General features: G+C 33.8%; 2 protein-coding genes across 2 annotated transcripts; one reads left to right on the plus strand and one right to left on the minus strand.

The window, feature by feature from the left end:
• Nucleotides 1-17,430: 17,430 nt before the first annotated feature.
• LOC145796109 (protein FAR1-RELATED SEQUENCE 7-like) lies at nucleotides 17,431-18,413 on the minus strand. Its single transcript, XM_082881115.1, has 2 exons — nucleotides 18,066-18,413; nucleotides 17,431-17,790 (listed from the first exon to the last, which is right to left on the minus strand). Exons 1-2 carry the CDS (start codon nucleotides 18,411-18,413, stop codon nucleotides 17,431-17,433), a joined length of 708 nt encoding a protein of 235 aa, XP_082737241.1.
• Nucleotides 18,414-22,301: 3,888 nt separating this feature from the next.
• On the plus strand, nucleotides 22,302-23,676 carry LOC114317490 (uncharacterized). The gene has a single exon (XM_082877138.1). The coding sequence runs from the start codon at nucleotides 22,317-22,319 to the stop codon at nucleotides 23,331-23,333; it is 1,017 nt and encodes a 338-aa protein (XP_082733264.1). The 5' UTR covers nucleotides 22,302-22,316; the 3' UTR covers nucleotides 23,334-23,676.
• The last annotated feature ends 325 nt before the right edge of the window (nucleotides 23,677-24,001 follow it).

Below are 24,001 nucleotides of genomic sequence, written 5' to 3' on the forward strand. Positions count from 1 at the left end.
TCTTGTTTCGATAATTCAAATCGTTTATTTTGTCGAGTACGTCGTATATTTCATTCACAAAAAAAAAAATTTTAATCAATCCAATAATTGTAACTTATTCAATTTGTCGCGTTTTTTATTAAAAAATGTATGATTTATTTTTAAAAACACATTTGTCTTCTATTTTTTGGTCAAAAATGCAGTAAATTGAATAGGTTACAATTATTTGATTAACCTAATTTTGTGTGTGAGTGAAATACACGACATGCCCGAAAAAATAAACGATTTGAATTATCGAAATAGGACATGTGATGAGCCCCACGGACCCAAACAATGCCCTTCGGTCCAAATTTTGGATTGGAGGGGATCTGCATCCAGAAAGAAATTGAACATAAAAACTCTAAGATAAATTGTTCTTATAGTCTTTATAATTTGTTTTTTATTTTATTTTCTATATCAATTTGGTTATTATAATTCTAATTGCATCTTACTCTTGAAATTTTTACATTGTGTCAATTTAATTTAATTGATAACATTTATTTGGAAGAAGGCAGATCCCCTCCAATCTAAAATCTACATTGGAGGACGTTGTTTGGGTCGTGGTACCCACCACGGATCCCTTTTTATTAATCTGAACCGTTCATTTTGTTAAACATTTCATATATGTCATTTAAAAAAATTAAGTCAATTCGATAAATGTAACTTGTTCAATTTACTGCTTTTTTCACCAAAAAACAATAATTATGTTTTTAAAAATAAACCATACATTTTTTTAATAGCGAACGCAATAAATTAAACAAGTTACAGTTATTGAATCGACCTAATTTTTTGTGTGGATAAAAACACGAAGTGTCCGATAACATAAACAGTTTGAATCGTCGAAATGTAGCACGAAGTGGACTCCACCAGACTAAACTATGCCCTCCAGTCCAAAATATTAACGGGAGGAGATCCTCCTCCTATTTGGAAATCGAATTAAAATTAATGAATAAAATAGTCTATTCATTTTTTTCAAAATAATTGAAAGATTGGTGTCCAGTTTGAAATTATTCATTCTTTTTGAGTTAGCCATCTGATTTTTGTATAATTTGTAAACGTATATTATCAATTAGACTAAATTGACATAATACGAAAAATTAAAAAATAAAATTGATATAATGAAAACTATATTAACCAAATTGATTGAATAAGCAATAATTTGCCCAAAAATAAATGATCGGTTATGATTTTTTAGAAGATTCACTAATTTTCTATTTCACTACAACATATAAGAGTTTTACAGACTAATTATTTTGGTCTCTAAAAGTGAAAATTTTGTTGCAAAAGACATTTAGGGATTAATTTCTATCGTCGTAAGAATAGTCGCTAAAAGGTCATTTCGAAAAGCCAAACAATAAGGCTTTTAACGACAAAATTTTGAAAATGTCACTAATAAATAGACTTTTAGGGACAAAATAATTTGATCTTAAAATAATTTATTTTTTGAGACAAAAAAATTGGTTCCAAAAGGATAATAATTCATCACCAATATCCAATTTTTGTTATTAAAAATATAATGGCAACACTTTTCATAACAAAATTATTTGGTCCCTAAAAAACAATTTTATCCCTAAATTTTGATTTTTAAAACTTTAATTTTTTATAGTGTTTGTATATCACATTGAAAAATAATATATAAGTTCACTTTTTAAACCTAATATTATGTAAAAGATATGATTAACTAATAATTAGTTAAAATTTGAAAAAAAAAATTATTTTAAATACTCTAATTAATGACGCATTATCGAATTTGAAAAGTTAGCCTACACATGTCTATTATACAAATCACATCATATTGGAAATATGATGTATAAATACATATAGCGATGAGAGTATTTGTATTACTGGTAAGTTGACATTCAAATCAAAAGAATTTTAGAAGTAAGACTTTTGACATTAATTCTAATCATTTAATGATCCGGTTATTGCCCCCAACTGTTCTAAACGAGTTCTACATAGCAATTATGCAAATTGCAAACATTAATGGCTACATACATAGTGGACTTCTTAGATAATTTAGGGTTCTAGTGGGTGGTGAGGTCCATCAAATAGAAGATGTTGACTCAAAAAATTTGTGGTGGGCAAATTTTTAAATTTTGTAATGGTTAATTCAAAAATTATGATCATTCAAGTTCAGAATCTCTAACTCATTTTGTATGACATTCATGCAGAAGGCATGTTACTAAGTGAGTCCTTCTAAGTTGTTGCCCTAATTGAAAAATTATCACAAGGCTAGAAGGAATTCAAGAACATCTCAAGCACAAACGCAAATAAATGACTTTAGAGGAATTGATTGTGCGTTTGAGGATTGAGGAAGACAACCGAACTTCTGAGAAGAGGGTTAGAAAGCATCTCATGAAGTCAAAAAGCTAATATGGTGGAACATACACCAAAAGCAAAGAAACGAAAATTTACCAGAGAAAGTTCCTCACAAAGCTCTAAGGGAGGGGACACCAAGAAATTCAAGTTTAATGGCAAATGCTACATCTGTGACAAAGAGGGACACCAGACCAAAGATTGTCGTAGCAAGCACAAAGGTAAAGGAAATTCAAACAAGAAACCTGCTCAAGCTAATGTCACCGAAGTGGACCGAATCTCCAATGGTGTTGATGACATAAACGTTTCAATTGTTGTCTCCGAGATCAACCTTATTCGAAATCTCAAAGAATGGTGGGTGGACATTGGAGCCGCTTATCACATTTGTGCCGACAAAAAGATGTTCTCCTCTTACTCAGTGGTGGACAATAGAGAACAACTGTTTATGGGCAACTTCTCGACTTCTAAAGTCGAATGACAAGGAAAGATTATTCTAAAGATGGCATCTAGAAAGAAACTCACCCTCAACAATGTGTTACATGTACCAAACATTCGCAATAATCTTGTTTTTAGTTCTCTATTAAGCAAGAATGGGTTTAGACTAGTTTTTTAGAGTGACAAATTTGTACTTACCAAAAACGAGATGCATGTGGAAAAAGGTTACATGAATGATGGCCTTTTAAAAATAAATCTAATGACTATTGTATCTTCTATGATTAATAAAAATACATCTTCTTCTTACTTGCTTGAGTTTTCTAATTTATGACCTGGTAGATTAAGACGTGTTAATTATGGATCTTTGCTTAGATTAATTAATATGGAATGTTTACCTAAATTTAAAATTAATCCAAATCATAAATGTGAAATTTGGGTTGAGACAAAATTAACTAAAACTCCTTTTCATTCAATTGAAAGAAGTACTGAACCACTTAAATTAATTCATGGCGACATTAGTGATTTTAAATTAATTCAAACTAGAGCTGTGAAAAAATATTTTATTACTTTCATAGATGATTATACTAGATAGAGTTATGTTTATTTAATTCGAACTAAGGATGAGACTTTGGAAACTTTCATTTAATATAAGAATGAAGTTGAAAATCAATTTAAAAAGAAAATTAAAATTCTAAGAAGTGATAGAAGTGGTGAATATGAATCACCTTTTGGTGATTTTTGTAAAGAATATGGAATAATTCATCAAACCACAACTCCTTACTTACCTCAGCAAAATGGAATTGTTAGAAGAAAAAATAGGACTTTAAAAGAAATGATGAATGCCATGTTAATAAGTTCTGAATTACCTCAGAAATTGTAAGGGGAAGCAATACTTTCTACTAATTATATTCTTAGTAAAGTATCGAAAGAAAGTGAATTAAACACCTTATGAAATGTGGCATGAGAAAGTATCATCTTACAAATACTTAAAAGTGTGAGAGTGTTTAACTAAAGTGGCTATTCCTAATCCTAAAAAGACTAAGATAGGTACGAAAATCGTTGATTATCGGTTATGCCAAGGATAATAGTGCATATCAGTTTTTGATTCATAAGTCAGAATACTCAGAAATGCATGTAAATACTATTATTGAATCTAGGAATGCATCGTTCTTTGAACAAGTGTTTCTTGATAAAACCAGACAAGAGACTAGTACTAACAAAAGATCTTATGATGCTATTACTAGTCATGATCAAGAACAAGAGCAAGTGATAGATCAAAATGAAAAAGAGAAACCTAGGCGTAGTAAATGTGCTAAAACCTCAAAATCTTTTGGTCCAGATTTTCTAATCTTTTTGTTAGAAAATGAGCCTTTAACTTTTAAAGAAACTATGTCCAGTTCTGAGGCTCCTTTATGGAAAGAGACTGTAAATAGCGAAGTTGAATCTATCTTGCAAAATCACACATGGGAATTGGTGGATTTGTCACCAGGTTGTAAACCTCTTGTATAGAAGTGGATTTTCGCGCGGAAAATAGAAGCAGATAGATCAATTGACAAATACAAGGTAAGAGTTGTGGTCAAAGGATATAGACAAGAAGAAGGTCTTGATTACTTTAACACATACTCACCAGTTACTAGAATAACATCCATTAGAATGCTAATTGCCATTGCATATTTATACAATCTAGAATTCATCAAATGGATGTGAAAATAGCTTTCTTAAATAGTAAGTTAAATGAAAAAATCTACATGGAACAACCAAAAGGATTTTCTGTTCCAAGTAAAGAAAAGAAAGTGTATAAATTGGTTAAATCATTATATGATTTAAAACAAGCGCCAAAACAATGGCATGAGAAATTTGACAAGACAATAATGTCAAATAGATTTAAAATTAATGAATGTGATAAATGTGTTTATGTTAAAAACACAAACAAAGGTTATGTTATAGTATGTCTTTATGTTGATGATATGCTCGTCATAGGAAGTAATAATGACATGATTAAAACTACCAAGAAAATATTGAATAAACATTTTGACATGAATGACATGAGGATTGCTAATGTAATTCTTGATATTGAAATTATCCAAACATCAGAAGGGTATGCTTTGTCATAGTCACAATAAATTGAGAAAATACTTGACAAATTTAGCAAAGTTGATAATCATCTTGCTAAAATACCTATAGATGTTAATTTGTTTCTTTCTAAGAATGTACAAGAAAATATTTCTCAGTTAGAGTAGGACCCAATTATTGAGAGTTTAATGCACTTGATGAACTACACGCATTCAAATATAGCTTATGCAGTAAGTAAATTAAATAGATATATGAGTAATCCAGGAGTAGAACACTGGAAAGCTATTATAAGGATTCTAAGATATCTCAGATTTACTCGTAACATTGGGTTAAATTATACTAGATATCCAGTGGTACTTAAAGGATACTGTGATGGATATTAGATACTAAAGACTCAAAATCTACCAGTGGGTATGTCCTTATTCTTGGTGGTACGGTTGTATCTTGGAAATCTTCCAAGTAGATTTGCATTGCTAGATCTATTATGGAATCAGAGTTTATAGTGTTAAATAAAGTTGGGGAAGAAGTAGAATGGCTTCGTCACTTCCTTGAAGATATTCCAATGTAGCCGAAACATGTGTCTACTATATGCATATTATAGCGACCCCGGTCTTTTTCCCATTTGACTATTGTGTCCGGACATAGGTTCCGTAGATTCTGTCATTGTATAATGGTTGTTGTTGTCCCTTATTTTCTCATTTGGAATTATAGGATGTGTTGGGCAGGTTTGTTTCAGGTTGGTTGGGTTTAGAAACCAAGTGTTGCTGTCCAGATTTTTGGTTCTTCGCTCGAGCGAGGAGTTGGTCGCTCGAGCGAGAGGTGGCGTCCAGTATGGACCTGTAGCTTTGCATTCTTGGCTCGAGCGAGCTTTTCTTCGCTCGAGCGAGTTGGTCCGTTCTTCGCTCGAGCTATAATTCCTTCGCTCGAGCGTGTGTCTGGTTATAGACCTGAGGGTTTGAGTTCTTCGCTCGATCGAGCTTTCTTTCGCTCGAGCGAGCTTTTGGGTTGTTGGCTCGAGCAAGGCTTCCTTGGCTCGAGCGTGGTTTCTCTGTGTCTGGTCGCTCGAGCGACCAAGTCTTCGCTCGAGCGAGCCTGTCCAGTTTATATACACAGCAGCGGGATTTGATCAGTCTTTTTCATCTTATTTTGATTTCAAACCCTAGGTCCGACTTCTCTCTCTCTCTACTCACCTTCTCTCTTAGATTTGATCCACTTAGGGAGTGTTTCTACCCTAGATCCTTCATTAAAAAGATAGAGTGAGTTGAGGGCTTCCATTTAATCTGAATAGTTGGCGATTTGGAGCACTTTGGTATTCGGGGTATCATCTCTGTCTTCTCCTTTTTGGTTGTTTTCTTCAAGGTAGGGATTTCCTACTCCATTTTATAGGTTTTGCTCTAAGTTTTGGTATATTGATATGTTGGGTTTACTTTGGTAATTTTTGGAAAAACCCTAGTTGTAATATTAAATTAATTTGTATAATTAATTTAAGGGAATTGGGGAATATGGCTGAATTCATGGTATTGGGGAAATTATTGAGTAAATGGTGTAGTTGGTTAGTTTAATCACTCACCTATGAAAATGTTGGAATTATGTTAGTTGATACATTTATTTCCTGTTTAGAAATAACTGTTTTGGGCTATCGGTGGAGGATAGTCGTGATTGTTGTAGACATTGCATGTGGATTAGGAATAACTGAAACTAATCACATTGGTTAAGTCATTAACTTTGACTATTGCATTGATACAGAAAATACGTGTATTGATTGAGCATTGCATTCGCATACATTGTTTTGTGTGGGAGGAGATAGGGGATGTACTCCACGGTTTAGGGGAAGATAGGGGATGGACCTCTAAACCGGATTTTGTTTGGGAGGAGATAGGGGATGGACTCCATTAGCATCACTTTTATGTGTGCTTATTATATAGAAGTGTTTTTACTGATACAGCACTAAAATGTGTATCAATCTGGAAGTATGAAGTGTTGTGATTTGAGCTTGAGTCTCATTTGTTTGTTGATATTGGAAGGATGTGAATATGGTATATGTAATTCACTGTTGTAAGTTTGGCCAGGTTCTGAGCCATGTTGATAAAATTGGAAAGTAAATTGTATCTTAGGCAATAGTGTCATGAGACTGTAAAATGAAGTAGTTGATTATCTTGGTTAACCATCTGTCAAATACTATTGCTTTATTCATTTCTTATATGTGGTTTAGTATGTTTCTACTGGGCTGTGGCTCACCCTTTATGGGAACATCATTTTCAGGTTCAGGTGATAAACTACCTCCAAGGACTTAGCTTGGGAGGATTTGGCTTTTGGCTTTGAAGAAGACTACCTTTAGTTAATTGTCTTTATTTATTAGTACATGTAAACATTCAAGCCTAGGGCTTTTCTTGTATTGAGTTAGAACTCATATGTTTTGTATCCAAGTGTTGACTTGGAAAGATGTAAGCCTGTAGGGCATTTTATTCGATGTTACATGTAATGCTTTATTTAGTAATACTCTGATGAATGAATTAATAAATTGTCTTCTTTAAATAATGCATGTCAATGATATTTAATGGGTTAAATTTTGAGGGCGTTACACATATATTGTGATAGTCAATCGACAATAGATAGAGTACAAAGTCATATATATATATATATATATAATGGTAAGTCACGACATATTCGTCGTCGACATAACACCGTGAGACAACTACTCTCTAATGAAATTATTTTTATTGAATATTTGAAGTCTAAAGACAACATAGCGGATCCATTAACGAAAGGGTTATCAAGAGAGTTAATTGAAAATTCATCGAAGGGAATGGAACTTAAGCCTATTAAATAAAAGTTACCACAACGACAACCTAACCTAGTTGACTGGAGATACTAAGATCTAGATTCAAAGAGACAACCGAGTTGTGTATAACTTATAAGGATTACTGGGGAGTCGAACTCCTTCCCATTTCTATGATGAAATAGTGATGTTTGCAGCGTGTTAGGATAAGCAATGCTTTTAATGATTCTTCTATCTAGGAATACCTAGTGGAGTATGGCAGGATACTTTTCATAAGAATTACCTATATGAGTGTGAACTGGGCCGATTCTATGAGTTTTGTAAGGGCTACAATTCTCTAGAACACTCATGAAGTATCAGGTTGTTCATGGCCAAAATGAACATGATCGTGAGAACCAAACTGTGTTGGAAATATGATATGTGAGTTCCATTGTCTTGGTTTACACAAATGGCTAAACAGTTCAAGACATCACGTTTACTGATTAGCTAGTAAATCTGATAGTGTCTCACAAGCGACAATTCAAAGCCAAAAGCTACGTATCATTTGTCAAATATCTTTGATGTCTGTATTTTTTTTAGAAACATCATGTTGTTACATTTTCTCTCAGTCAATTCCATTCATGTGGGGAATTGTTGGAAATTTTGATTTTATAGGCTTGTTTTGGGCTAACTTTGAGCCTAAATTTAAGTGAGGCCCACACATCTTTTGAGGTGGGTCTAAGTGGTGACGTGTTCCTTGTCGCATGGCAAGTCACATGGTGAATACAGTTCGTCAAAACCATTTATGAGTGAATGGGAAGTTGACATTGTTTTTAGTTTTATGAAATGGAAAGTTAAAGAGTCAAATGTAGGTTACCTTGTTTTGGTTGTCCTATATAGAAACAATAAGAGAGCTTGTATGAGTATATAAACTCTAGGTTGACATACTTAGGATGGGTCCCAAGGGGCACTCCAAGTTTTGTAAGGAGGGGAGTTATGGACAAAGTGGGCTTGACCCAAATCCACCACACATGCGTGTTGTCGTTGTCGTCCATCCGGCCGGGCACGGGTGTAGGTTGTGGATTAGGTCATAACTTTAATTTTTTAGACAAAATTAGTTTGAATTGTTTCAAATTCTTACGAGAAAATTTGAAATTCTAACGAATTAATTCATACTTTTGTGCCAAAATTCGAATTCGAATTCGAATTTTTGCTTCCCGAAACAGTGCCTCTTTGGTCGCCTCTTTTCATTTTTTGGCTGTTCCAGGTTTCACACATGTTCGAAGGGTTTTCTACCCTTTCAAACAGACACCTCTTGGCCTATAAATACAGGGTCCTCTAGTAGATTCATTCATTCAATTCCTTCATCTTTTTCTTCTTTTCTTGCATTTGTTCTTCATACAAGTTCTTAAAAGTTTTAAAGAGTTACAGAACTCAGGTTCTGGTTTGTAAGACTGATTGTTTGTAGTGCTACTACAATATGTGAAAGTGATCATTGTATCCTAGGAGATAGACGCCGATAATCCGTGAGCACTTGTGTGGCAGCAAATCTGTCTTAAGGACAGAGTGTCACACACTCGACTTGATCTTAATTTTGCTGTTCCAAACTTTCCTGTGATTTTTCTGTTTAGAATTTCGATACAAGAATAATTCTGTAAGTCATTTATTTTTGTTTTGTTAGTTACACATAAAATTTTTCCAACACATATCACGGGTTGCAAATAAATAGTTTGAACGTGGCCCATTTACCATTTGTTTGAGATCTGTTCATTTGCTAAATAAATGAGCTTAAACCAAAATTTTAGATTCAATCTAGTTATTGAACCAGGCTAGTAAAACCAAAATCAACTCAAATATAGTAATAAATACGAAGATATATAAATTTATTTTTTATTTTAATAATATATCAATTATGTTTTTGTTAATTATTTTTTTTTTATGTTTAGTATTTTTTTCAAATTGACATTTTGATTAATGAAATTTATTAATAATATGAGCATTGTTTTATATTTTGCACATAAATTTTTTTTTCCACTTAATGTGCATGTTAATTTAAGTTTTTTTTTTTTTTACAAGTTTGTGTTCAAACTCAGCATATTCGAGTTGAACTCGAATTTTCTCAAATATCATATGAACCGATCTTGATTCTTTAATCTTGACTAATTTTTAGCAAGGCAAACTCCAACATTTCAAAATTCCACTCAACTTAGCTCAGTTCAATTCGTTTACCAGCCCTATGTCTGAATACTATAAGTTCATTAACTTTTTATAATATTTTAGTTTAGATGTTTTTAAATCTAGGACACACTATCAATAGATTCTAATAGTTAGACTTAATTCTTATTAAATCCTAGTAAAATCATCATTAAAAATAATTTTTTATAACAATTTTTTGCACATGTCATTAAAAATTGACATTTAGTGACTTTTTTTGTCATAATTTTTATAAATTATCTCTAAAACTTACAATCAGTGACATTTTTCTTTGATGAATTTTTTATACTGTCGCTGAAAGTTAAAAATTAGTGATTTTTTTGTAATGATTTTTTTAAACTGTCGCTAAAACTTATAATTAATGACATGTTTTATGACAAATTTTAAATTGTCGTTGAAAATTAACAATTAATGACGTTTTTTTTAATAGTGTTTGATAAAAATTGTCATTAATTATCATAGGACCTATTAGATAATAAGTCCACTTATTAGGACCTATACATAAGTCCCCTATTAGTCTAAAAGTCTTTAAAATATTTTTAATAAAATTGAATTAAAATTTAAAAAGTCTATGCAAACGGGCAGTCCATGCAGAATTTTTTCCTTATTTTAATTGGGACCTCCATAAGTGAGTGGTGAGATTGGTTTTCCAAATTAGTTGGTCCAATGAGTCGGATATTGAATTATCAAAACCAAAAAACTTGACTACATTTTAACAACATATTCAAATCAAATTTTTCCGAGAAGGGTTGACCCATTCTCAAGTTTAAATTTGAACTTGAGAGTACTTAAAGGTTCATGGGACTCATTAAGAATCTCATTTTCTTGATTCAAACAGTTTATTTTGTAAGATTTTTGGTATATATTATATATTAAAAAAAATTTAATTCGATCCAATAATTTTAACTTTTTTCTTTTTATCGTGCTTTCCTTTTAAAAAAAATAGATAGTATATTTTCAAAAACGTACTTATCATTTATTTTTTCTAAAACAAATGCAATAAATGAAAATGTTATAATTATTGAGCTAGTCTAAATTTTTTCATAAATAATATATAATTTTTTTTTTTTTTTAGGTACATCGGAATAGAAAAAGACAAACAAAAGACTAGGACCTAGCTCCCTCCTCGGAGAGGTGAAAAATATCCGCAACTAGCAAACGACGGATTTCTTGTGAAGGTTCAGAAACTATTAGCAGCTCAGCTGGTTGGTTTTCACCAAACTTTGCCATTGTGTCAGCACATATGTTGGCGTCTCTCTTGATATGTTGAATTGAGCAATCACAGCCTCTTAAGATGATGCGAGCATCTTCCATAATGCCCCTAAAGGGGCATCTTTCACCCAGTTCTTCGCTCAAAAGATAAACCATTTGCTCTGCATCAGTTTCAATGATTACTTGATTGAAACCCCGTCGAAGAATAATTGTAAGCCCCTTATATGCAGCCCAAAGTTCCGCTTCCAAACTGGTACATATCTCTAGTCTTCCATAGTAACCGCTAATCCATGATCCTCGTTCATCCCGAAAGAGCCCACCGAATCCACCACCTCCTCCATTTCGGCGAGTGCTACCGTTCGTATTTAGCTTGATTTTTCCTGCACTAGGACAAGACCACACTGTTAGGCTCTTGAATTTGAGAGGTTTTGTGATTTGTAAATTGAAAGCTTGGGCTATTGCCTTAGCAAAATTAGTTATACTATTCACACTCTCAAAAGTAGAAGTATTTTTATGTTCAAAGACCCATTTGTTTCGATTTTTCCAAATAGTCCATGTTGTGACTAGAAACAAAGAATGGAGTTTGTTTTTCCTTTTTGTATTCCGGGTGAACTAATCTTTCTAAGACAAATGAAGCATATTGGAGTACCAATCTTGGCCATAAACTGTACACCAAACCTGCATAGCTTTAGGACAAGACCTTAACAAATGTTCAATATCCTCCATACTATCACAATACGGGCAGCTCGGGTAATTAGTCAGGCCCCGCAGATTTCTCATGTAATTTGTGAGAATCTTTCATGGAGTACAAGCCACACAAAGCTCTTAAGCTTCTGAGGAATCTTAAGCTTCCATACCCAACTCAGAGCTTAGAGCTTTATAATATATACTTAGAGCTTTATAAAATGAACAATTTAAATCAAATTAGATCCATGTTGAATTTTAGACACTCACAATTTCTTTTAAATTTAAATTTGAATTTAAAATAAATTTAATCGTGAGAACACCTATAGGTCTCACAGTGGGCTCTAACAGAAATTGAACTAATTGTAAGTTAAACACTGGATATAAGAAGCAACCCATATCTTAAGCATTTATTAGAGGAGCCCATCCATATGGTCCCCACTATAATTAAAAACTTGAAAAACAAATAAGGTTCTAAATTAAAAGCTCTATTAGCTCTAATTAGTATGTGGATCTCATACGATGTAATATTTTGACCTTAATTTTTTTTTCACATTATTAATACTCTATTAAACCTCTCAAATTGAGAGATATATCGGCCTTGTTTGGTTTGTTTTTTAGAAACAAATTTTGGAGAAAATTTTCTAAAATTTTGTTTGGTTGAGTGATTTTGGAAAAAAATTTCCAAAATCACTTTCTATGTCTTACACATCAATCAATCACTTTTTCTCTCTCCTCTCTCATTCTCAATCACTTTTTCTCTTACACACATCTACTCAACTACAATAAAATATCAAATCATCCCAAACTCTTATACTCCAAAATTATTTTAAAAATATATAACCAAACAAACCAAAAAAAATTCTAAACTCTTTCCCCAAATTTTTTTTTTTTGAAAATTTATTTCCCAAAACCAAATCAAACACACCCATCATTTTTGTAAAAACTTTCACCTTCATGATTAGTTCTATCTCATATTGTCTGTTGACTGTACTCATTAATCACACAGTTTCCAAAATGTAGATATTATGGCAAAAAAGTGGTTAGTGATGCACCATGTTGGCAAAGAGTCTGGATCCCCTATTTGCACATCCTCATTGATCTTTTCCTTGCAATGGCTGAGATCAGCTGTTGCACATCCTACGGTCATAAAATATATATATATATATATTAAATTGAAATTTCATTTTATTCCTGCCAGTTGCTATAGTTATACATTCAAGCATAATCACTCTCACTTTCACTCAGCCTCACACTCATCTGTCCTCCTCCACCGAACCTATCTTGATCGGCGACTAGTCCCTCAGACGGCACCGGTGACCAGTTCTGACGGCGACCCAGATGGCGACCCACTCCAACCCTGATATTCTCTTCTTTGTGAACCATAGCTCTTCCGTGACCACCACCATCGGTTGAGCGAAGAAATTTTTTGATGAGAACGTGGGTTTTGAGGCCATTGAGGAACCAGGTTTGTCTTCGAAACTCTGAAATTAAGAAGTTAGGGTTGTGTGATTGAGATTGAGAAAATAGATTTGAAATTTCAAAATTAGGGCTTTGATTTGGGATTCGAACAGGGAAAAATTAGGACTTTCAGAGTGGGTGTGTTTTTGTGTGTTTTGGATGAATCAGTATCCATAAACCTATTTAATTAGTTTCACAAATTGATTAATTTTCTACATGTTTTTGTAAAGAATCATTGTAGAGTTCTTGAATAGGCTTTGAGGAAATAAAATAATTTTGTGCCTTTTTTTTGTTTGTTTTTATTCTAGAAACAGTGAACATACTTCTTCTCCCCTCTGGTTGGTTGATAAAAAATTTGAGGAAGGAGAGAAAATCATAAATATATTAAATCTAATGTTTTAGTTGTTTTGATTCATAAAAAAATAAGTTGTGGCAATTTGGGTTTTTAAAGTCTGAATCCTGTGCATTAAGGTTGTTTTGAGTTATACTAGTATGATCAGTGATATGGGTTTCCTAATTCAAGCAATGTTGTTGTTTTACTGAAGAAACTCAAGAATTGCCATGTTTGTTTAGTTTGAAACTGCTATGTGTGTAACATGTGTGTAATTAATCACAAATGCTATGTTTGAAACTGAAAAAAATGACTGACATTGAACTGCCATGTTTGTTCAAATGCTATTAACAGTTTAGTCTTGGTTTTGTAGTATATTCTTTCTTGGTTTTGTAGTACAAATGCTATGTTTGTTCAGTTTGGCTTAAACATGGCAATTTGAACAAATAGATGTTTTCAGTGAAGATGTACACTCTGTTCCTCAAATTAAAATAGCCTTCATACTCTGCCCATATCATCTATAGAACTGCCATTACTTCTGTTATGGGCATAACTCTATAGAACTGCTATTAACCTCATCAAACACAAGCATAGCACAGTACTACAAATTTCTCATGAACTGCCATGTTTGGTCAAATGCTATTAACAGTTTAGTCTGTGTAACCTCTGTTAAAATCCTATTAACCTCTGTTTAGTCTGTGTAACCTCTATTCAAATTTTGTGTTTTGTTTTAAAAACTGTTTACTTTTTTTCTTTTTTCTTTTCTGGATATCACTTCATATGCTTGGTTTTGGGATTAATTCCAACAGTACACTCTTTCTTGGTTTTGTAGTACAAATGCTATGTTTGTTCAGTTTGGCTCAAACATGGTAGTTTGAACAAATAGATGTTTTTAGTGAAGATGTACACTCTGTCTCTCAAATTCAAATAGCATTCACACTCTGTCCCTCTCCTCTATAGAACTGCCATTACTTCTGTTATGGGCATAACTCTATAGAACTGCTATTAACCTCATCAAACACAAGCATAGCACAGCACTACAAATTTGTCATGTATGCAGATTTAGAAAATGACTTCTTCTTCTAACAATAGCAACATAAGATTACAGCCGAGGCTGTGCAATTGTGGAAGAACCGCTGCCATATATATTGTAAGAACCAATGAAAATGAAAATCAAGGGCGTTTGTTCTTTGTTTGCCCATCAAAATATGTAAATATGTATTGAAAAATTTAATCCTTTAGTAGTCACATTAATATTTGTCTTATTCAACTAACTGATTGTCATGCATTGTAGAGTAACACTCCCACTCCCCATTGCAATTACTTCAAGTCCGTGGATGAAGATGATGAAGATGTTACGTCCAGAATCCGTTCCAACACTAGAGCTTGTGATGCTATAATAGTAGAAGACTTTAACGATGTAAGGACAAGGCTTGATGACATGGAAAATGACTATTGTCGAAAGCTTGAAATGATGGAAAATAATATCAAAGCGATGGTGTATTTCATTGTATTTTCTATCATTTTGTACTTTATGATGTAACTTTTGTACTTTATTGTATTTTGGGAAATTGAGTGGAAGTTTCTACCATTTTGTGTTTTATTGTACTTCATGATGTAACTTATGTTTATGGAATGAATTTTAATGTTGAACTTAGAACTGACATCACTTCATTATGGAATGAATTTTGGGAAACACTGGTATCATTATTAGAGCTTACCCCTATTCTTAAATTCAGCTGTAGTCAATAGCTACCACTTGCTTGTTTGGAGCATAATAAGGACCATGATCACTTATTTTTTGATTGCCCTTTCTGTCAAACAATTTGGCAATGGCCTCAACTTGTTATCTGTTAGCAAGTTTTTTTTATTGCCCTCACTTATCAGACATAGACTATTATCTATTAGCAAGTTTAAAGCAGATCATTCTAGTGGTTGGCATATACAGGAGTGGTCTCTGCCTCACTATATTATCCAATCATCTGCTTAACATTGCTTGAGGTGGCTTGGTACGGTTTCAGCTTAAGTCATCTACATCTATGGATGCTATTTGTTGCAGGTTTGGCACATTTTAGTTTGACACTAAAGAACCTCATACATTTTGGTTTCACACCTCAGAAACATTTTGGTTTCACACCAAAGAACCTCATACATGTTATGGTTCTATGAGTATAGCACCAGCATGTTCCTTTAAACCCAAACCCAAGCATCTAAACAAAATTGCATCAATTGAAATGAAAAAATAAAAATAAAAAAAGATCATCGACTGAAATTCACTAATTTTTACTAATATTAGTAATTGAAAAGAATGACAAAAAGGCCCCACTTATGAAAATTCAATAAGTTAATCATCTTATGTAATTGAACTAATCCAAGTTGGTGCCTTTCACAAGTTGCTGAAATTCACTAATCCACCTGTGTAATTGAACTGCATGACACCTGTAGGTCTTCAAAAATTAAGACACCAATTTGGGATAATTTTTCTAACAAATGAAAAAGTTGTGTCCCTGTTCTTTCACACAAAAGAAAATCGAAAAATTTCAATACACACATTGGTCCATTTATTTCTTTTGAAACAATCAATCAGAAGAAAATGAAGTATAACATCAAGTGTAGTATTGACACTAACAAGCCATACAAAGGATAACATCAAGTGTAAATACAAGCCGTTAGCATTAACAAAATGTGGAACTACAAGCCATTAACATTAACATCAAGTGAAGTTTGCTTCACAGTTTCTAGCAGCAGCAGTTTGCTTCACAGTCATAGCAGTAACATCACTTTCCAGCCTTCACAATTTCAGCTGCTATGACTTCACTTTCCAGCCTAATTTCAACATCAGTTTGCTTCACAGTTTCAGCTGCTATGACTTCGATTTGCAGTGCATTCCATATCTTTCTGCTTGTCGATAGCCTAAAATGGAAAAAGACAGAACAATTTTCAGCAACTAAATACATACTTTAAACATAATTTTTAGCAAGTAAATACATGCTTTAACAGAATTTTCAGCAACTAAAAAGTCAGAATTTTCAACAACTAAAAATTAAAAAGACAGCAAGGACGAACCTGACTACACATTGGACTATTTGATTCTTGAGAATATCGAAACCCAATGTCTTATCCACATGAACCTTGAAGTAGTGACTAGAATGTTGGTTCAGTGGAATACCGTTGAGGCATTGCATTTGGCAAAGAATTTGGCATTACATACATCTCCCGGAAATTGTTCGCCTACAACAATGTCGTATATTAGGCTTCGCAATCATGAATTGAGTCACATATTATATCCACACAAAAAATGTAATGTTAAACTAACACTTACATGATGTGTGGGATACATCAATAGCGAAGGAATAGAATTACCACCCATGGCTAAAGATGGAGGAAGAGGTTGAAGATGAGGAACATGTTGATGAACATACATATCTCTTCCAACAGGTAATGGAGAAAGTGTAACTATTGGGCTAACTGTTAGACTTGCAATAGATTTTGACGAAGCCAAGCTGTTAGCATGAGATTTTTTTTTGGAGTTCGCTACCAACATCGCTTCGAATCCACCTTTTACCCTCATTTTGCCCTTACTGGTTGCCACATTTTTCGTTAATCCTTTTGGTTGCACAACATGATTCACATCTTCGCAATCCACTTCAAAGCTTTGGGTGTCATCATCATTACTTACTTCATTTCCAACACCAAAATGAGCACTTAACTTGCATTCAACATTTACACCTAATGTAGCAAGGTGTGCAATACAAAAATCATAAGTTTCTTCAGTTTCAGCAGCTTTACTTGCTAGTGCTCTAAATGCGGTCATCAATGTTTTATACCGCGAGGCTTGTTGGAATTTCACATCTACTTGAATGTCATTCTCCTTAATGTCCTTCACAGTTTCAGCTCTTGCTTGTTTGGTCCACCTCTTTAGAATGTATTATGGAGGAACCTCTTTCATCTTCAATATGTCTCTAATAACCTTTAATGAGTGACAACACAAGATTCCTTCCCTTTCAAACTTTGTACAATTACAACCCAAAGAGTCATCCCTCTCCATCTTCACTTTCCTTGCATGTTTGTTACCAACATCAACAACTGTGTAAATGGTACTAGCCTCGCCATATTCAATTGCTTCTATGTCCGATTCAATGGATCGAAAGTACTCATTTTGAAATTCCTCAAAAATCTTTTTTGTATACACATTACCCATTTGAATTAACATTCTTATTGTTGCTTTCACCTTTGGCACAAAGCATATCCTGCTTCTAACTCCTTGTATCGCTTCTCGTAAAGTACTCTTTCAAAATGCATGAAAAATTCATTGAAGTTAAAATCAGAATGAACGTAATCTTTTAAAAAAGCACTAAAAGATTCACTAAGTTGTGTGGTACTCATTCCCGCAGCTCATGTTGATCTAACATATGGCCAGCCCCATTTTTCTTTCGTCGCAAAAGTCAATTTCAACTAATGGTTTTCATGTGTATCATATTTATCAAGCATTTCCGCCCACTCTAACTTCCATTGATTTGCATCTTCAATGTCAAAGAAGAATTTATTTAGTACACCTTTTACCCCCTTATCTTGGAACAAACAATTAACATGTTTTAATGCATTTTGCATCAAATGCCAAGTACACAATCGGTTACTTGTGTCCGACATAACGATGGGTATGGCTTTAGCCATTGCAGCATCTTGATCGGTGAACAAAGTTTTTGGTGCCTTTCTTGACATAGCCTCTAGAAAATTTTGAAACAACCATACAAACGATTCAGCGATCTCATCATACAACAAAGCTGCACCAAATATAACTGTTTTCCTATGATGGTTGAATCCCACAAAAGATGCAAAAGGTCTATGTTCTGCGTTTAACTTGTAAGTCATATCAAATGTGACAACATCGCCAAATTTGGCATAATCCATGATCATTTGTGCATCGGCCCAAAACATATGCGTTATTTGCTCCTCATTATCTAATTGAAAAGCATAAAAAAAGGAAGGATTCTGCAAAGATTTTTTTTTTTAAAGTATTGCAACACATTACTTACTTCCCCATATACTAAACTTTGTTGTCTTTTAGTTCTCAAATAATTTGTTTGATCTAATTTTGTAAACCCAAGACACTGCCTCCCACCAGCTTCCTTACTCATGAGTTCAAAAGACGGGCCTAAACGAAGACTAGATTGTGCCGCCAAATCTAACTCAATTGCTTGGGTAGTCGATATCTTTCTTTGTGACGGCAACATGTGGACACACTTGGGTGATACAAGATCATGGTTGTGTTTTTTTTTTTAAATCAGTCACAACAAATTTCCCACTATCCTCATCTAATTTAACATAAAGTCGAGCCTCACAACCAGTCCTAGTTTCAGCTCTAGGGTTTTTTGCCAATGGGTCTCGTTTGTCAACCTTCTGAAATCCCTCCTTGTTGCAAACCAAAAGTCTACGAATAAGTTGGTCAGTGAACTTGTTCTTCCTACAAAAATCCCTTCTTATGCTAAACCTCATTCTTCCTCCATATATATTATAAAAATTATACACACATTGTTCAGAATCAAATGTCATTCCCTATTTTGGCTTCCAAGCACAATCATTCTCAAGTTCCATGTCCATATCAAAATGTAACTAAAAACCTATATAAATAAAATCTTAATTACATAAATAAAATCTTTATTTCAGAGACAAAAAAAAAAAAAAAAAAAAAAAAAAAAAAAAAAAACCCACAGTATCTGCACTATGATCAAAGAACTCATTGTCACACTTTGATAAAGAAACAAGAAATCATAACTAAGGATTGAGACCCAATTAAGATCAAATAATAAATCAATTAAACTATATAATCCCAAACTCCAACTACTTGGTTCTCTTTAAAGTCTCTAAGAAAATGTATGCAAGCCAAGTACCTTTGGTAACACTGATTCATGGGCAACAAGAGTCATTTAGTTTTGGGTTGGGTCACTATACAGGGTTTGGCAAGCCTATTGTAGTTCAACGGATAGGAAATAACATAAAAATACAAATTGTGAACTTTAAGAGCCTCATCATTAATTATAACAAGTGATTTTTTTTATCTGTCTATATGTTCACATCAAGCAATGGTGCATCTAACTACCCTAAACAACACTGTCAATTTACATTTCACCTTTCGGCACACAAAACTGCCAAACAATGTGACTGATTCCAATTTAGCATGATCAAAGGTGAATTAAGTGCTTGAACAAAATAGCAATTTACATTTCAAAGGTGAATTAAGAGCCTGATCATCAATTAAGCATGTTTTAACCAAACAATGTGACTGATTCCAAGAGTAACAAGCTACACTTGAACAAAGTGTCAAATAGTAAGTGCTTGTCAAATATTAACAATCAAGAGCAAGACAAGAAAGTACCATACACTAAATTTGCAAGCTTAATGCACAACTACAGATAAATCTATATACAGACATCTATACAGAGACATTAAGGCCTCGTTTGGGAACAGGCTATTTTAGTAATTTTTTGACTTTTTACGAAAAGATGTGCAGAAAAGTAGAGAGGTGATGTGACAACTTTTAGTAACTTTTTGACTTTTTTGCTCAAATAGCCACTCCCCAAACGAGGCCTAAGTCTTAGAAGACCCAAATTGTAAAAGGTGAATTTTCCTCCATTTTAGTCAAACCCAAATTGTAACAATTATAACAAATTCTAACAAATTGTAAAAAAAAAATGTCTAACAAATTGAACTAACAGTCATGACTCACGACAAAGTCATCAATTATAACAAATTGTAAATAAATAATGCCTTTACAAAGCTTAAAGATTAAAAAAACAAAACAAAACAAAAAAAATTCGAGAGACAAAAAAATATTCCAGAGAGATAAACTTACAGTCACATGAAGACTAACCTCTAATTTCAGTTTGAAAAAATTCCAAACAAACACACAAAATGCAGTTCAATTATAGAGACAGAGACAATGAATATTAACCTCTGGTTTGCGAAGTGAGGGCAGACAGAATGAGGGCAAAGCAATGGATTCGGTTTGGGGAGTGGGTCGCTGTAGAGAGGGTCTACTAGTGAGGTGGAGGAGAAAAGCGTGACGGCTCTGGTTTGCCAAGTAGACAGAATCTGTAACGGTGTCGATAGTGGGTCACCGTCGTCGAATCTACAACGGTGTCTGGACTGAATCACCGTTGGTATTGGGTCGCCAGTGAGGATGGATTCGACAAAGAAGAAGGAATGAGTGTGTGTTTTTGTGAGTATGATTCCAAACAAAAATCTGTATAACCTCTATATAGGCTGTGTTTTGTTTTGGGCGGGAAAATAAAATTTCAAAATTTTTTATTTTTATTTTTATGGCCGTTGGATGTGTAACGGCTGATCTCAACCGTTGCAAGGAGGAGATCAAGAAAGATATGCAAGGAGGGGATCTGAACTTGTTGACAAAAGGTTGTCAATCAGTCTTCATCAAAAAATGTTACACTCACAGGTGAGTAAATTAAAAATAATTTTTTTTTAAGATTTTCTTAAAATATAAATTATTATTTCTAATTTTAAAAAATATATTACGTTTATTAAAAATTTTAATTTCATTATAAATGACCTATTTTATTAATAAATTATGAAATTAATTAATAATTTTTAATAATATCACAAATTTATTTTAAAAAATTCAAGAAATTTTATTACTGTATAGGAGAGGAATTAATAATTTCATTTCTTCAATTAATTTTATTAAATAAAAAATTCTGACAAGGAAATATATGCAATTTTTCAAATCACATAGAACAATTTGTATTTTAAGTAATCTGAGGAAGTGTATTTTTAATTTACTCATCAATTTTCATACAAAATTTTACAATAGAAATATAGAATTATATTTGATAATAATATTTTAAAAAATATAAATTATTTTAATAATACATGCCATTTTTTTTATTGATTTTATGCATATATATATATATATATATATATTGAGGATTTCCTCCGGTCTAGATTTTAGATTAGGGGGCGCTGTTTAAACTTGTGGGGCTCATGACATGTCTCGTTTCGATAATTTGAATCGTTCATTTTGTTGGGCACTTCATCTATTTCATCTACACAAAAAATTAAATCAATCTAATAATCGTAACTTGTTCAATTTATTACGTTTGTCACTAAAAAAATATATGATTTATTTTTTAAAACACAATTATTGTCTATTTTTTTAGTGAAAATTTGAAGTAATTACAGTTATTGGATCGATCTAATTTTTTTATGGATGAAATACGTAAAGTATCTAACAAAATGAACTGTTCGAATTATCAAAACGAAACCTATGGTGAGCCTCACGACTCTAGACAATGCCCTCCGGTCTAAAATCTAAACTAAGGGAATCCCCTTTTTTCCTTTTCTTATTTTCTTTTTTGGTAGCACTACTCAAGTTACAATAACTATATCATAAATTATTTATTATTTTGTGTTAGCATTATATTGATTTAAAAATCTCATCATACAAATCTATTACTAATATAATAATGACATATAAGATGATTAACACTTTATGATACAATCATTCTAGTAATATTGATCTTCATATCAATTTTCTGATGATTAGTGATAGAGCGTCGGTGGGTTGACCAAGAGCAAATCAATGCATTTTCAAAGTCCAATTTGACCTTCACTCTTACCATTTAATGATCAAGCCAATGCCCCAACGGTTCTAACGCGTCACATAACAACTATGCAAATTGCAAACATTAATGGCTACGTAGTGAACCAGTGTATAATTTGCTAGTGGATGGAGCTTATATAAAGAGAGTTGTTTGAGTGGCAAAAGAGCAATCCAATCGAGCTGAGAAGCATTTAGCAATGGCAATGGGAGTGTCTCAAAAAAGGGTTTGTGTGATTCTTCTTCTTTTCAGCATTGGCTTCCATTTGAGTGCACTCACTCTTGGAGATGACAAGGTTCAGAAAGAGAGGTTTGGTGCTGATGATTGTGGATTTAGGGGTAGGAGAGGATGTGAAGGTGGCAGCTTCGGTGGTCGTGGTGGCCGTTTTGGTGGTGGCAGGGGTGCTAGTGGAGGTTTTGGTAGTGGTGGAGGTGCTGGAGGAGGTATTGGGAGAGGAGCTGGAGGTGGTGTGGGAGGAGGTGGAGGGTTTGGAGGTGGTGGAGGTGGAGGTGTAGGGGGTGGTTCCGGTCATGGTGGGGGAATTGGAGCTGGAGGAGGTCTAGGTGGTGGTGTAGGAGGAGGTGTTGGTGGGGGTGGAGGTGGTGGTGGCGGTGGCGGCGGCGGTGTTGGTGGCGGATCTGGCCATGGGGGTGGGTTTGGAGCTGGGGGAGGTTTGGGTGGTGGTGTAGGAGGAGGTCTAGGTGGAGGTGGCGGTGGTGGTGGTGGTGGTGGTGGAGGAGGTGGTGGTGGCGTTGGGGGTGGTTCGGGACATGGTGGAGGATTTGGAGCTGGAGGTGGGCTAGGTGGTGGTGCTGGAGGAGGTGCGGGTGGGGGTGGGGGTGGGGGTGGGGGTGGGGGTGGAGGTGGAGGTGGCGGTGTTGGAGGAGGATCAGGCCAAGGTGGTGGGTTTGGAGCTGGTGGAGGCTTAGGAGGTGGTGTTGGTGGAGGTGTTGGAGGGGGAGGAGGATTGGGAGGAGGTGGTGGTGGTGGTGCAGGTGGTGGATCAGGGCATGGTGGTGGCTCCGGTGTAGGTGGAGGCTTAGGAGGTGGAACAGGTGGGGGTGGGGGTATTGGTGGTGGGCATGGGGGTGGAGTTGGTGGAGGTGGAGGAATTGGAATCGGAATAGGCATTGGCATTGGAGTTGGAGGTGGTGCTGGTGGTGGTACTGGTAGTGGATCGGGTAGCGGCTCTGGCAGTGGGGGTGGAGGACGATAAACCTACTTGGCAGTTTTCCAATTAGTCCTCCTCATATTTGATGAGTTGTTTTTAAGTTGTAATCACAGTTAAAAGAGTGTACCTGTGGAAGAGCTTTTAAGTTGTTGGGTTTGTCTTACACTATAATTGTTATTCGAGAAATGATTTAGAGCGCTAAAAGAAGAGCACTAAAAAAGTATTAAATTATTTTTTTTCTCTTTGTGTTTTGTCTTTTTCTTCTTTTTTTTTTATTTTAATTTTTTTTAAGCATGTCACCTCACTAGAGTTGCTTTTAGTGGTCTTCTTTTAGTGGTATGTATCATAATTGTTGTTATTCCCTAATAAAAGGGTTTATTTGTTATTACGAGAGATACGAATCCAAAATGCCTAGTATGTTTGGTTTGAGTTTTTTGAATTAAGTTTTTTAAAAATTGAGTTTTTTAATTTTTGTGTTTTTTTATGTTTAGTGAATATTTTTGAAATTTTAAATATTTTTTTTACTTTTTTAGATGTACCTACTTAGATGTATCTAAAAAGTAAAAAATTTGTGAAAAAATATTTTTAAAAATTAATAAATACATAAAAATATAAAAAATATACTGAATACCTATATTTTTTTTGTATTTTTGAAATTTAGTGAATTTTTAAAAGGTTTTTTTCAATTTTTTTTTACTTTTTAAGTATATTTA

This window comes from Camellia sinensis, chromosome 7 (assembly GCF_055761805.1).
Source record: "Camellia sinensis isolate YWXY chromosome 7, ASM5576180v1, whole genome shotgun sequence".
Taxonomy (NCBI): Eukaryota; Viridiplantae; Streptophyta; class Magnoliopsida; order Ericales; family Theaceae; genus Camellia; species Camellia sinensis.

Bases quoted from the DNA above. Each gene is read 5' to 3' on its own strand.
- LOC145796109 (XM_082881115.1), bottom strand. From the start codon at position 18,413: ATGGATTATGCCAAATTTGGCGATGTTGTCACATTTGATATGACTTAC. The intron at 17,791-18,065 runs GTAAAAGGTGTA...GCATTTTGAAAG, and splicing joins GTTTGTTCCAAGATAAGGGG to AGTACTTTACGAGAAGCGAT.
- LOC114317490 (XM_082877138.1), top strand. From the start codon at position 22,317: ATGGCAATGGGAGTGTCTCAAAAAAGGGTTTGTGTGATTCTTCTTCTT.